General features: G+C 45.6%; 1 protein-coding gene across 4 annotated transcripts in view; it reads left to right on the top strand.

Annotated features, from left to right (window-relative positions):
- Window positions 1-15,389, top strand: part of SATB2 (SATB homeobox 2) — a 140,216-nt gene that overhangs the window by 102,968 nt on the left and 21,859 nt on the right. For all 4 annotated transcript variants that reach the window (XM_062619731.1, XM_062619732.1, XM_062619730.1 and 1 more), the window contains 2 exons: window positions 1,206-1,361; window positions 13,173-13,370. In XM_062619731.1, the coding sequence (XP_062475715.1) occupies window positions 1,206-1,361; window positions 13,173-13,370 (354 nt within the window). The remainder of the gene's footprint in view (window positions 1-1,205; window positions 1,362-13,172; window positions 13,371-15,389) is intronic.

Genomic DNA, 15,389 nt, shown 5'->3' with positions numbered 1-15,389 from the left:
ACTCTAGCAGGCTTCAACTGTGGCACAAAACCAGGAGGCAGCTGAAAAGGTTTATAATTGGGCCAAATATCTGAATGTCACCAAGGTTTATGGGAGGTTTGGATCTACCGGGAAGTGTCATCTTTCCCACCCAGATTGTTTTGTTTCCTAGGACCTTTACATCTCAAGAGAAAACCAAGGTTTTGTATCAATAACCTACCTACTTCCCATAAAAGGTATAAGGGGTACAGTGATCAGCCCCTCTTCAAGCAAATGAGATCTGTCTATCTGAGGGGCTTGCTGGTGCCAGGAGCACTCAGCAAGCATCACGCTGCCCTCACTCCCTCTTGCGCCTGCGTATTCTGGGGTCTGCCATGGCCAAGGGTCTTTAAAATAGAAGTCTTGTAGCAGCATGCTGAACTATATCAACAGCAGCTCCGTAGGGGTAGTCCAGCCCAGGAAAAGTACTGGCAGCATCCGTTATTGTCCTTCATTTGTCACAGAAGCTGATGGGAAATCATTCAATTAAAAGGAGTGCAGTGGAATACACAAAATCTCAATATGAGTTTAGGAGAATGAGGGCAGCACATCAAAGGCATGCCAAAGCCCAGCTTTATGAAATGATTATTTTTTTTTTTCATTTCCACTGATTTCCTAGGTGAAATTAGGTGACTGTCTGGCTAGCATAATGATGACAAGGCTGGGAAACCATACATACTCAAATGACATACGTATAGTTTTAATAAAGGATGAGGGAGACTTGAGGGAGTGCATTAAATTGAGTAATAATTTATTATTTAGAGACCTCTACCCATTTACTCATTTTTTCTGGGAGAATTGGCTCTTCCTCCAATGTGTAGGCCACTTTTAGAGAGGAGGGAGAAGGTAGAGACTGGTGCCTATACTGCAGTCACTAGCTGGCAAAGCCAGCCTCAGCGCCTGCCTGCAGCCGAGGGCCCTGGCTACCTATCCTATTGTTGAGCTGCTCAGTAAACATGCTGGGAGAGGGAGAGGGGGAGAGTTGACGGGGCCTTGCATGTCCTATAGGAATGCACTGCAATTATTTCCAATCACAATTAACCTGATTAGAATAATGGACAGGAAGTGTCCCTCTGTAGCTAATGCAGTTTGGCATCAGCTGACTGAAATCCTTTGATAATTTCTGCACAGATGGCTGGGCTGAAAGCAGCACTTTTTTAATTATTATTTTCATGGTCTCTTGGTAGGCCAAAACCTCCACACCAACAACAGACCTCCCCATTAAGGCGGACGGCGCCAATGTCAACATCACAGCTGCCATTTATGACGAGATCCAACAGGAGATGAAAAGGGCCAAGGTATCTCAAGCTCTGTTTGCCAAAGTGGCTGCCAATAAAAGTCAGGTGAGTGGTGGAGGGGATTTTGTTGTTGCGGGGCTTTTGGGGGTTTTGTTTTTAAAGCAAACGCTGGGGTTGGAACTAGACCCATCTCTTCCTCCCACCAATAAAAATACATCTATTCCTACAATAATAATAATCTTATCTCTGGGGAACCTGTCGTGTTTTGGGCTTTTGCTTGCTTAAGTGGTTTCCTTTTCCCTTTTAAAATAGGCTAAGGAAAGGATCAGCTCACAGCCAAGCTTTATCTCCCCTTTTGTACAAAATGCATGCCTTTTCCCACTCATGGTATATAACATATACCTCTGCTAGTGGGACAAGGACCTTGCAAAATGATGGTATCTTTCTCATTTGGCAGGTAAAGAAATTGTTTTCTTACGTGATTAGCTAAGGGAAGGCAATGGGAAAAAGTGTTAGGCAGGTGTTTCCTTTTTATTGCATGTTGTATGTGCTGCATATGGTATTGCCATGTGAATAATTCACATCATCTCCAATCATTTTTACAAAAAGACGTGAGAGGGCACTGCAGTGAGTTCTCCTGGATGAATTTCTACCTTGGGTGTAAAAAATACATGTGGGCAAACCTAGGTTGGGGTGAAATTCTTGAAGAGAATCCATTAATTTAAAAATTTCATCCAACTCTTTAAAAAAATATAATGCACCAGAAGAGATTTTGTGGAAAGGAGGACAGATAGAATTCCTGTAGAAAAGGCAGCAAGTAGATCAGAGCCCATTGGAAAGAATGGTTTACTCAGTGAAAAGGGCTGCTTCTGATCCTGGGTGAAGTTGCTCAGCTGTGCTTGGAGAGGGCATCAGTATCCACACAAAAATACACAAATGTAGCTGTGAGTATGAGAGAGTGGGATAGAAGTATCTAGATGCATGCACTGTGCAAAACTCATGCTTTCTTTTCCTCTGTGCAGGGAAACACCGTTATAGTCGTTAAAATAGATGTAAAATAAGCGGTTGAAGGGCATATAAACAAAGCATCAAAGGCTATCAAAGCACATGGGAGGGCCTTGTCCTTGTTACAGGTATTTGTGCCCTGACACATGGAGTTCTGATTAATTTTTCATTCCTCATTTAATCATTAATTTTCTTTTGCTTTCTCTTGTCAGGATACAGGGGTTACAGTTTGCAACCCCTGTACCCCCAACAAAACTGCAGGCACAGTATGAAATACATAAAAGGAAAATACCATGGAACCTTCTTAAACTGTTAAATGCATAAAAATCTCATGTACCACATGGCAAAATATAATGAGAACTGGAGCTGTTAAACGAATAAAGCTGTTAAAAGCATAATGCCACTTGGCACAACTACTGTGCATTTAACGGTTTTCCACTGTGTAATAAATGACATATGTGGTAAACGTGCAGTAAATATAAAAACTGCACAATTGATTTTGCAAACGTGCCCCTTATTCTTTACTCCATGCATATATCAAAGTTCCACCCAGAATCTGGACTGGACAGCTTTTAATAAGGAGTGTTTAACACAGACTGAATGCCAGCCTCTGAGGTTTGGCTTAAAACTGCCTGCAAGCTTCCTGTCATTATACCCAGAGGCTTCTTGAAATAGAGAGGGACTGAACCACCCAACTATAATTTGGGTGGCTCACCAGCTTCAGTCTGTGCCAGCTTGAGCGCGCTTCTCTGGCAGCATTGCACACCAGCACCAGAACACAAACAAGCTCCATAGTCCTTCACATGGAAAAAGAACAGGGCAGATTTTGGAAGCCAGATGCAAAAGGTTAAGAACAGGATCCACAAATGTTGCTGTTTAAAGCAAAGTTACTGTACATAAAGGTTTTGGTTTCTTCAGCAGCAGCGGATATAAAGAACTGTTTCTGAGGCTGATGTTTCTTTTGTTTCACAGCCCTGCCAAAGCAATACTGGCTCCCTGGGATGACCCAGCATTCGCCATGCTGAGATGCCTTAGCGCTCTGCTGGAGCATGAAAGTGGTTTATGGTGGCACTGGAAGGCAGGGACAGAGAAGCCGTAGCCAAGAACCACAGTGGTCTGGGGCCTACCACTGCCCCACGGCCCACCTGCATGCCTGCCCCCAGCCTGGCTTGGTGTGCCTGTGGTGTCTTACCACTGGCTGTGGTGCCCCGTGGCCAGGAGGAGTGCCAAAAGCAAGGGCACTGATGCTTGTGTAGGAGAGAGCTACTGTCATGGTGGGATGGTAGGCATGTTGCCTTAGGTCTGGCTTGTCTGAAAACTAGTGGTGGGGCTCTCCCTCCCAGTGCTTTGTGCAGGCCAGTTGTGGGCATTTCTGGGGAAGATGCTGCTGATTTCTGCAGCTGGGTTACATGGTGGGAAGCACTCATTGAAAACTGCCCTTGTTTGCAGAAGAGAGAGTTTGAAGAGGGGAAAAAAGAGCTAATCTGAGGGTTTGCTTGGACTCTCCTCCAAGGTTCATTCACTTGCTATTCTCCACAGGCCTGGCTTGCGTTGCATTGGCTTCCTCTATTATTCCCTCACCCCAGACTACTGAGAGGCTTCCAGTTTGCTAACAAGGCATGTGTTATGTTGGGCGCTGCTGTTCTGTCAACAGCAATCCACGGTGCTGTGAGATCTTCACAGTTTTAGCAGCCAGTGAATCTCCGACAGGGCTGTTTTGACATTTTATACACAGGGCTGTGTGTCATGTGCCCAGGAGAGCATCCAGAGCCAATGGAGGCCTCATTTCATCTTCTGTCTTCTTACAGGAAGAGTGGTACCCACTGAGAGCAGTTATTGCAAGCGGCATCATCTACTGGTGGAGTTAATTGACCTCTAATTTAACAAGTAGCCATCTTTATTCTTAAGTCGTGGCAGAGTCTCAGTCCAGCAACTAAAGGGAAGGGCAGCTGCTGCAAACTTGAGTTTACAAACCACAGTACTTGGAAGTCAACATAAATGCAAGGAACAGAGTCTCATGAACGTACCAAGGTGTTATGGGTGCCTCCATAAGAGAATCAACCATATAAAGATCTCAAGCCATTCATTTTAGACATTGACTTATTCATTACTTACTAATCTTAATATTCATTTAGGCCTTGCAACTTATATATAGACATTTTTAGTCTTGTTTATGAAGTGCTTTGCATCCCTTTGTATTTTTGAAGACAGCAGGAGCTGAGGGGCTCAGTGCCTTCCAAACACAGCCTCCAAAGCTGTCATCCTGTTTTAGTTGCCAGCTGTTAGTGATGTACCCACTGGACAGCATACTTCTCTGGGGATGCTGCCGCCTGCTAATGCCCTTTGTCCTTTAAATGGCTAAACCTGGGACCTGTATTATCATGTTGGGAGTGTTTCAGAGTGTGGCTGGAACACCAGGATTTGGTTTCGGATCTGTGCTTTGGGGTCTCCTGGTTATATTTAACCCACAATGAGATGAGTTTCCAGTGTACCTTTTCAGAGAGGTTTGGGTAACCTATGTGTCTCCAGAACTGGTCAGTGGCACAGGCAGAGACTTTGACCTTGGCTTGCTGCAGATTTGGACTGTCAGTCGTGAAGACTGGCTTCTAGATCCAGTTCTGCAACTGCTCTACAGTATGACTTCAGGAAAACCATCTCCCCCATGACCGTGTGCCAGCATTTGTGTAATGCTATGCAGCAGGATCATGCCTCTGACCTCTTCTTGTGAGAGTCCTAGCAGAGGCTGTGCTGTGCTCAGCAGATGTTTTTTCTTACTCTATACAGAATGAGTTTAGGAATATAGTTCTGTTCATAATAAACAGTCACTATCAAAATACATATAGTGGGCATAGCTGGCTGGAGCATTTGTTGACAGGCTGGGGGACAGCAGAGTTTGTATGAACATGGAGACTAAACTTCCCACATTTCTCCCAGGACAGTCAGGCTGGGGCAGTGTGGGGAAGCGGGGCACGTGCTGCTTGGGATCTACCCCGGGCAGGACATATGGGAGATTTTGACCTTCATCAGTCCAGCGAAAACAAAAAGTAAGCCCTTGAAACTGAAATCCTTCCTTAAGGGACTGGAATTTGTTCCGGTTGCACCACAGTAAAGCATGAGAGACCCCATGGAACCACATGTGAAAAAACGTGAAGCTGGCAAAGCTCAGTCTCTGGTTTTGTATCTTTGCCCTATTTAAAAATGAATAAACAAAAAAAATAAACTCAACTGGGGGCTGGAGGCGAGCAGCAGAAAATCCCTTAAGAGAAGCCCAGGCCTGTGAATGGAAATCACTGCCACAGTTCCTTGCCTTTCTTCTGACTTTTCATGGTGAGATGCCTGCCTCATTGCCAGGATTGTCTGGGAGCCTGTTCTTTGGCCAAGGAGGGTGGTAGCTCCCCAGTAGGAGCCCATGCTAGATGGGACTCAGCACCATGGATGTCTGCCAGTGCTCTCACCTCCTGCCCATGCTCTGAGAAGAAAGGAAAGGTACTGTGAGAGGAATGAGCAGCATCACTCTGGGACAGGATAGCTCTAGAAACCCTTTATTTTGTCATTTCCTCTTTCTTTCCCTCACTTTCCTTCCTAACTTATATTCCCTTGTGTTCATTTGATATGATGGGATGCTTTCTCTCTTCCTTTTACCTTATACTGGGTATTTTCTGTGCCCTTAAACTAATTAGCTTCCAGTGCTGATCAACAACAGCTACAAAAAACAGCTGGTGGAGAAGGCGTGTAGCATATATAGTGTGTGCATATAGGGCACGTCTTACTGCTGTAGCATCTTGTTGCCTTTATGGTGTTGTGAATCTCAGCGGCTGGGGCATATCTGTTGTGTACTCGTTACATGTGGAGGAAATACAGAAAGACATTTTTCTCCTTGCCTGACCTTAAAATTTCTTTGAAGTACTTTTGGACATTAGCTTCCCTTTTACAGACTTCTATATGCAAATACAGTGTACCCTCACATCCAGGACAAGCTTGAGAACTGGGCCCATGTGCACCTCATGAGGGTCAAGAAGGCCAACTGCAGTGTCCTTGGTTGCACAACCCCCAGGCTGGGATAAAGGGATTGAGAGCAGCCCTGCTGAGAAGGACTTGGGGTACTGGTGGATGCAAAGGTGTATGTGAGTTTACAGTGTACACTCATAGCCCAGAAGGCCGACTGTATCCTGGGCTGCATCCAAAGGAGCATGGCCAGCAGGTTGAGGGAGGTGATTCTGCCCCTCTGCTCTGCTCTTGTGAGACTCTACTTGGAGTACGGAGTTCAGCTCCGGGGCCCTCACTACAGGAAAGATATGCACCTATTGGGGTCAGTCCAGAGGAGGCCATGAAGATGATCAGAGAGCTTGAGCACCTCTCCTATAAAGACAGGCTGAGAGAGCTGGGGTTGTACAGCCTGGACAAGCCTCTGGGGAGACCTTATTTTGGCCTTTCAGTACTTAAATGGGGCTAATAAGAAAGGTGTGGAGAAACTTTTTAGCAGGGCCTGTTGCAATAGGACCAGGGGGTAATGGTTTTAAACTAAAAGAGGGGAGATTTAGACTAGATGTAAAGAAGAAAGTTTTTTCTAGTGAGGATGGTGAAACACTGGAACAGATTGTCCAGAGAGGTGGTAGGTGCCTCATCCCTGGAGACATTCAGGGTCAGGCTGAACAGCACTTGCGCAACCTGATCTAGTTGAAGATGTCCCTGCTCATTGCAGGGGGTTGGACTAGGTGACCTTTCCAGGTCCCTTCCAACCCAAGTCGTTCTATGATTCTGTGATCCCCTTGACAGCATCTGCAGCAGTGCGTTAGCCTCTCAGCAGCTAAGTGAAGCAGGGACAGTGGTGGAGCTGGGGCTTTGCTCAGGAAGTCCTTGGCAGACCTGGGAGCTGATGGCGGGCTGTTTGCCCTAACCACAAGCCCATACTTCCTCTCCAGCGTGGGGAGAAGCTAGTTTAAACTTGGCACACTGGAAATATCCTCAGTGCACAGCATCCTTCCTTCTGAGACCAAGACTGTAAGCAGACGTTGTGTTCCCATGAATCTAAGATGCGCCAGGGCTCATGTACCTCATTCATACTTTGGGTTTCATGTTTTATAAGGCTAGCGAGAAACTGGCCCTCATGGAAGTGCTCAGCATGTTGCCTTGTGTTTTGGGGGGAGGAAACATACCAAGCGTTTCAGAAAACCCAGGCTATTCAGTGATTAACCTTGAACTGTATCAAAATGCTCCAAGTAAAGCTTCTCAGGTTCAGTCCCCCTCCCCCGGCCCTCATCAAGAATTCATTGAAGCCATGACAGAACTCTCCATTACAGTTAGTCTTTTATCCATTTCAGCTTTCTTGATTAGGTTATCTTGAATCATTAGGGGGTTTATTTATTTTAATAGACACTTATTGGATTCATGGAAAGAGAGTTTGGCGACTAAGGAACAAGAGCTGAATATTATCTGGCTCATTTTGCACTGCAGAGAGTCCCAAACTGAGCAGGGGGAAGAGAGGCTGAGGAAGTTTGTCCAGAGTTCTCCTGTGATCCAGTGTAGAAAGGGAGCTTTCTCTAGGGAACGTAGCATTTCTTCCCGAATCTTTTCAAGGCTGGCGTCAATCATTGCTGCTTTTTTTTCCTTTTGTCACATATGTTGACATTTTCTGCACTGATGATGTGGGTGAGGAAATGGCCTTTTACATTTATTTTTGAGATTTATTCCTGAATCACTCTTACTAAAAACTCTTCATTTGCCTACTCATGCTTTCACTGGAGACCCTAGAAAATGTCAGCACAGAAAACTAACTGTATTATTGTTAATTGCAGTGTAAATGCAGGGAAGCGTAAGGTCAGTTTAGTTGTAGTTTTATCCAAGCTCAAAGTGCCCTGCTGAGGTCCAGCCCAAGCAGAAAGGCCGCCTGCGATTAACTCGTTGTGGACACCCAGCTGCCATCTCCTGCAGTGGCTTTCTGTAGAGATGCTGCTCAAGGTGTAAGCACTGGGCTATAGCCCCAGCAAAACTGAGCCTGAACTCCTCCTAAATGTCCTTAATCAGACATTTGGTCCTTGGCTGACTGCAAGTCAGCAGATCTGCAGGACGCAGCTACAGGGCCAGGATATTTGTGCATACCTTCATAGAGCGCTGGAAAACCTGACCTTATTGTCATCGGCTGCCGGAGCAGCCTCCCCTACTCCAGGGTGTCTAGCAAAAGTGAAAGGGTCAAGCCGCTAAAAAGGGCTCAGGGATGAGTGACAGGGAATACGGCTTTGTGATTTCTGCACCAGCTAACTGTCCCTCGAGGGGGTTGGAGTGCGCCAAGGCTAATGCTGTGGTGTAGTAAGCACGCTGTTTCTTTAACAGCATAAAAGCACAATGGGAATGGCTGGCTTCCTGCAGATTTTTGTTGTTTGCTTAGCTATGTGGAAATGTGTTTGATTAGGAGACAGAGAGGTTAAAAATAGGACATTAATATGATATTATTTGTTTTATCAAATAAAATGCTTAGAAAATGTTTATCTTGTCTCATGAGGACAACAAAAATAGAGGCCAGTGCTTCTCTGCAGCTCCCTTTAATGAACTAAACTGGGCTGCGTTCTCGATGCCTCTGGAAGTTTTGGGGTGAAATGAAGGAAGTTCTGAGCAGAATTCCTTGTAACCACAAGCACTGGGTGTGCCTGACTGCAGAGCCAAAAGCATCCTTTAATTGTACTGTTTATCCTTTTTTTATTTTTAATGGAAGACATTCCCATTTGAGAACCTTAGAAGCTGACGTGGAGGGCCAGATTCTGCCACCCATATTGAAACTGTCGCATACCAAACTCTGGGTAGCTCTGTGGCAGTCAAGGGGGCTGTTTGTGCAGTGGAGCCAGACTTGTGATGTGCAGGGGAGGCAGGATCAGAAAATCACAGCCTACCAGCGCTCTGGGGAAGGATGTGTTATTTGTTAGATTTCCAGAATACGCTCACAGAAGTTGGATTTAGTTGTAATGCAGTGAGCTCAGATGTGTGGATGAGTGGGGGAAAAGGTGGTGAGATAGTGTCTCCTTCACTTCTCCTTCTTCATGCCAATAAATATAGCTATAGATGAAAATTCATTGTGAATGCCTGTAGCTCCAAGCATTTCTGTATGTTAGCATTTCTTAAATGAAATAATTCTCCTGGAAAGCTCTGTGTAACATACACAGACCCCAAGAAATAAATAAAAGAAAATAACTAAAAAATTGCAACCAAAAAAACCCCAAGTTGAGATTTTTAACAGAAAAAGGAGATTTGCGTATTAATAATTCATGAGTTCTCATTGAACATGCACGAAGAAACGGTGCTATTCAATAGAGAATACTGTCATCTGTCACTGTTTTATTTGACATTTACACTTTTTTTTTTTTCCCCTCTTTTTTTTTTTGCCTGGTACTGCAAAACTTTCTTGGATGGCGTGCTAGGATTATTTAAATAAATAATGAAAGGAATCCGATGCAGCCTTCTCATCTGTGCTTGGGAAAGGCGGTTACTTGCAGTCATAAAGAACGCGCGAGTGAGCTGCAGCGCTGTTTCCTCACGTATTAACCGGAGCTATCGCCTAATAAGCAGCCCCGTGGATGGATAGATAGGTTCTTGACTGGATGGGGGATAGAGTGACTGCTCGAATAAATAAAGAGAAGGGTAGGAAAAGAGCAATGCAAAGACGGATCTGCTGCAGAGAAGCGTACACATGCACACGGTGGGTACGCGTGTGTATGTGCGGGGGTGAGCGGATCGTGGCTGTTGTGAAGAAAGCTGCCACAAATACATTGCTGTTGCCATTGCAAAAATAAATATTTATAAATGGCGCAGGGGGAGATCCAGTCCCGCACAAGGTGGGAGAAGACGGGGCATTTAGCCCAACGGCAGCTCGGTTAGGCACACCTTGCAATTTCTTGCGAATATTAGGCTCATGAAAATCTTTCTGCTCTGTAGGTTAGTTATTATTTATAAAAATCACAGAACCAGCTGATACATTCATAAGCTAATTATTGTAGCAGCTGGGTACACATGGTGCAATATGTCTGAGGCTGTGAAGTATCACAGATTTCTTGGGGCCTGCTGTGGTGGGGGTGTGCTGTTGAAGGCTAGATCCCTTAATCTGATCAGCCAAGCAAATACTTTGTGGGGAAACTGGATTAATACCTCTCTAAATAACATGGATGTGCTTCACCTTCAGAACCAGGCTCCTTTAAACGTGCCATTAGCTTATCTCCTTTGGGGAATGGAGAAGTTCTCAGGTGTCCTCAGGATGGCGGGGTCTTTGCCTGGTGCCTCCCTTTGCCAGAAATTAATTTGGTTTGCTCATGTCTGCACACATGGTCACACTGCAGTCTAATCTTTTCCCTAATAGCTCCAAGGTCAGGACCTCGCATGTTGCCAGGCAAATTGAGCGCTAGCCTTCTTAAAGACTAATGGCAGCGAGTGCCTAGTCCATAATGAGGCCTGTAGTGTTGCTGTAAGTGATTGTAATGAGTGCTGATGATAACAGGACAGATAAATCACAATGCAGCAGTCCGGGCTAGCTGGCACAGCGCTGGGCAAGGGAGGCGGCTGCGCTGAGCCAGGCACCATGCGGTGCTCCACAGCCCTGGGAATACCCCAGGAGCATCCTCCTCAGGCTCTGGCCCCACCAGGTTGCAGCAGTTTGTGTGTGTTTTCTGTTCAACGACTGGCGTTCATGCTGCATCCCTTTCAGGAGATGTTAAACATACCTGCTTGAGACATGTAGGAGAGTTCAGTTGGCGACTTCTTAGATCACTGGAAACAGGGAGAAATGGGAGCTTATTTTTTTCCACAGATGGTTTATTTTCCATTTCAAAACTTATTTTCTTTGTACAGAGTAGCCCCTGAGAAAGCCCTGTGGAGCTGGGAGGTTTTTTTCCTGTAAAAGAGAGAAAGTTTGGGGGGATTTCTGAGCAGTGGAAAGGGAAAGAGGAGAACTGAGGGCAAGGGATGTGGCCAAACCCCATTAAAATGCAGACATCACCTGGCTGCAAGATTACCCAAATACCAGTGAAATCACTTTGAAAATACAATGCAGATCCCCCCCATCAAGTAAATGATCAGATATCTTGTCTTCATCCTTGCCCCCCCCCCCACCCCCTCCCAGTTTATTGCAAGAAAAGATCAGGTCTGCACAAATGTGGCCTCTCACTTGTAAAAACAAGGCAGTGTTGTGTTACAGATTAGTTTATAAATCCCTGGTGGCTTCACAGTTCAGTGCCTACAGCTGCTGCAGATGGGCCTGGGTTTTTGTCTCTTCTCTGTGCTGCAGCCGGCAGTTGAAGGAGAAAATGGAATGATCAGGTTATTAACATGTAGGCCGTGAGGAAGAGGCTGCACAATGAGAACAGCTGGTGTTGCTGTCTTGGCTGATGCAGCGGAGATAATCAAATCTTGCCTTTTTTGGGGGGTTGAAGGCAAAAGACACAGTGGAGAGTAAGACAAACAACGGCTTATGATGTTATATACGGGGTTTAGAGTGCACGATAGAAGTTATCAATGGCTTACAAGTTGTTACACAAAAAAGCCATACCCAGACCCCCCCGTGGGGGCTGGTAATGAACCCGGCTGTTCAGCTTGCTCTACTTGCTGTTCAGAAAAATACAGTTTTGGCTACTTCTTGTACCAAACATTTTTAACATTGATCAAGCTATCTTTTAGGTATTGTAAGGTGCCTGTCAAAATGGTGTCAAAATGTGGAGTTGTAGCTCGGAAATGATGGGTTATAAAGCTACTAGGTAAAATATTTTGACAGGAGTCAGTAAGGCGCATTGACAGCATCCTCAGCATTATCTTCTCCTGTCATTTGCATTGCATCTCCTGCGCACAGGCACAGGAGGGGAGTTGCTGTCGCCAGCCCCAAGTAGGGCTGGCTGTGTCCCCTTGTCCCCACCTGGGTAGCAGCAGCCACCGTCCCTGGTTAACGTGCTGGGAATGCCGGGTCACTGCCACACATTCTCACCACACGAGGGGCTGTCCTCACCATAACAGCTATGGATGTGGTACTCTCTGGTTGGCTTTGTGCTTTGGGGTAGTTTCCTATTCCTGAAGTACTGATGCTTTCCCCTCCTGGGGTCTGAGCTCTCAGCCCCTGTGGAGAGGTCCTATAGGATTTCATGCAGTGGGACCTTTTTGAAGGCATTTCAAACTAGCCTTAAAACAAGATAGCAGGAATAAAATTGACTACTGTTATGATCTGCAGTTGGGTTTTGAATTGCTTCCACCTAGTATCTTGATCTCTCTAGTAGCTTCTACAGGACCCTCTTTGCTGCTTGTGTTCCTAAACAGCAGAGGATTCCCTTTCTGTGAGATTGCATCTTCTAAGTGGCCATTTGATTACTTAAAGCTGTCAAATTTTAGTAGGGCTCAGAGCTGGGGGTGCCAATGCAACTGAGTGACAGCAGATCAGAGATCTTTACCTGATAGTATCGTCTTCTAAACATTTTCAATAGTGGTTGAGTTTGTAGTTCTGCAGCTGCAGCCCTCACCATGAGGGTTGTTAGCAAGTCTTAGGGGTTACGTCTCATTTTCTCTTTCTTGGATGAAGAAATAAAGGGGCTTCGAAACAGAAGTGGAGATGCACCCTTATTTCAACTCTGGTTTTCTATAGGAAATATATTTATACCCAAGCATTTTAAACATGGTATGATTATGACAGGCAGCAAGATGCTGTGCTTCCTGGTTCCTGTTAAGTGCTGCTGATTGTTTTTGTTTCTCCCACTTGCAGGAAATATAATATATCAAGGATTTGTGGGGACCAAAGGGCAGCTGGGGGGGGGGTGTGGGGTGGGGTGTGGAAGCTGTGTGAGATGAGACCAGCAAAACTTGCAGCACAGAGCTTTAAGTCCAGCTGACCTTCCACTCGCATCTGGTTCCTTAAAGCTCAGTGAGTTACCTGTGCTGACCCTACCATTGCAGGGCTGGCTGTGTGAGCTGCTTCGCTGGAAAGAAAACCCAAGCCCGGAAAACCGCACCCTTTGGGAGAACCTCTGCACCATTCGCCGCTTCCTGAACCTTCCCCAGCACGAGAGGGATGTGATCTATGAGGAGGAGTCCAGGCATCACCACAGTGAGCGTATGCAGCATGTTGTCCAGCTGACTCCTGAGCCTGTGCAGGTCAGAGAGCTAACTCCCTTCTGAGGATGTCTGTGTGGGGCAACAGCATGCATGGGGGTTTGAAGAGTGTAACATGGGGAAGTACTTTTTATACATGGACTGGAGCTGAAAAATACTTCTAAAATGACTGTGGTGAGCATTTTGTGGGGCACGGGCCTTCATTTCACAGTCTCCTTAGGATTGTTGTGCTCCTCTATACAGCCTTTGTGATTAGTATGTATTTTTGGTTTGTACACCCTTGTTCTATCCTTGGTTTTGGCCTGAACAGAATGAGAAATAAATAGATTCAGATATGCATAGGGAAAACAAAGTGAAAATATTACAAGGCTTCCCATGTTTGCAGTTCAGCTTCAGTCAGAAGAGAAAATCAGCCTTATGTGTATTCCTAATAACTAGTAATGCATGTCAGAAAACCAAACATCTGCAGATGGTCAAGAGAGCCTCGGCAGATGTTTGTTCTCAACCTAAAAAGCTGAGGCAACGCCTTCCACAGCAGACCTTCCTTTTGAATTGCCACTGGCACTCTGTACCGTTCACCTGATCCCCTGGTGTGACTGCCCTCAGAGAGCTGCCTGTACTGTGTTTCTTTCCAGTAATCTCATGATTCCACCTCCCACCTTTGCTCTGCCCACTGTTATTTGATGGCAGCTTGCACCACTCTGCTACTCTTGCTGTGAACCTTGGCATTCAGCCTCTATTCTTAGTCACTGCTCTTGTTCTGCTGCTGATAGCACTGCTGCCAACTGTCTAGTCACCTTTTTCCAAAGGTGGGAGGATTTTCTTGTCTTGTTGTCCTGCCCCTTCTGAAACACATTGGTCTTGCCCAGATCAATTGTTGCCTAGCTCAGTCTTCTTTGTCTCTTCTGCTGCTGACTTCCTCCTTGCTGTCCATTTGGTCTTTTCCTAGAAGAAAAAATGGGTTTCTTGGGATTTGGATTCTCAGAGCTATGAAGTAGGGGAAGTGCTCTGAGTAATTAATGAATGCCCCAGGTTTTGTCTTCTATGTTCCCAAAAATCTGTGGGATCTTGGAGGGAAGGAGCTACAAAAGAGTAAAGGCCTGAGCTAACATGTGGGAAGACAACTAGATCTGTGTAGTTCTGAGCTTATTAACCCAGTTTGGGTGGCCACAGCAAGTAGGAGTATCCCCTAAGGAACAGTTTGAAGTTGTTTCCCTGAGCTCTTGTGGGTGACCTTGATGATTAGCCTACTTTCCAAAGCCTTCTGCACATCACTTTTCTGTGTCATGCAGGTTGGCTCTTGTGAGTGACATGTTACACTGTGTTGGAATGCAGTGCATTTATATTTGTCAGCAAGTTACAAAGCCATGGATTAATTATTTATTACAGTCAAAATACGAAAAATGAAGAAAAATAAATGGAACCAGCTGTCAAGTACATACAGCAAAACTCTGGAGACTCTGGTAAACAGTTGATACAGTAGGCTTGTGTTTTGAGGGTGCTGCATTTTAAAGCTATGTTTGCCCATCCAAAAACCCCAGCAGGTTTTGGAGTGACACACTACCAGTGCAAGACACAGGAGGCTTGCTGTCCACCTGCTCCCTACTGTCAGAAGATACTCTGCACCAAGCAATTTTGGTGTAGTTTTCAGTCTCTGGGACTTGAATTGTTTCAGGCAGCAAGGTTTGTCTTTTGGCTTTGCTGCAAGGGTCACTATTAGGTAATTAGCCATGAAGAATCAATGACAGCAGCCAGAGACATAAAGCTGAGGTCCTCACATTTGCAGTCATGGGAGATTTTGTGACACCTTACATAAGGGTAGGGGTCTTGGGCCCTGCTCCTGGCTAAACTCCAGGCCAAGTAATTACATTCTGCCTATCTAAAATTCCCCCTGTAGTGTCAAGTGGGAAGGCAACTCTCATTTCCTTCTCAAAGCTGTGGCGGGTGCAGAATGTCTGCCACGGTGCCTGGCTGCATTTTAGCAGCAGGTGGAAACATCCAAGAGCTGCAGTCACTGACCTGATTTGCTTTGTAGGCTTTGCTACTGGAAAGTGCACTGTA

The sequence above is a fragment of the Pezoporus occidentalis genome, unplaced genomic scaffold, assembly GCF_034315485.1.
Source record: "Pezoporus occidentalis ecotype Australia unplaced genomic scaffold, CSIRO_AGI_Poc_V1 ctg213, whole genome shotgun sequence".
Taxonomy (NCBI): Eukaryota; Metazoa; Chordata; class Aves; order Psittaciformes; family Psittacidae; genus Pezoporus; species Pezoporus occidentalis.
Note: the sequence above shows the minus strand (reverse complement) of the source record. Positions and strands in the feature narration are given on the sequence as shown.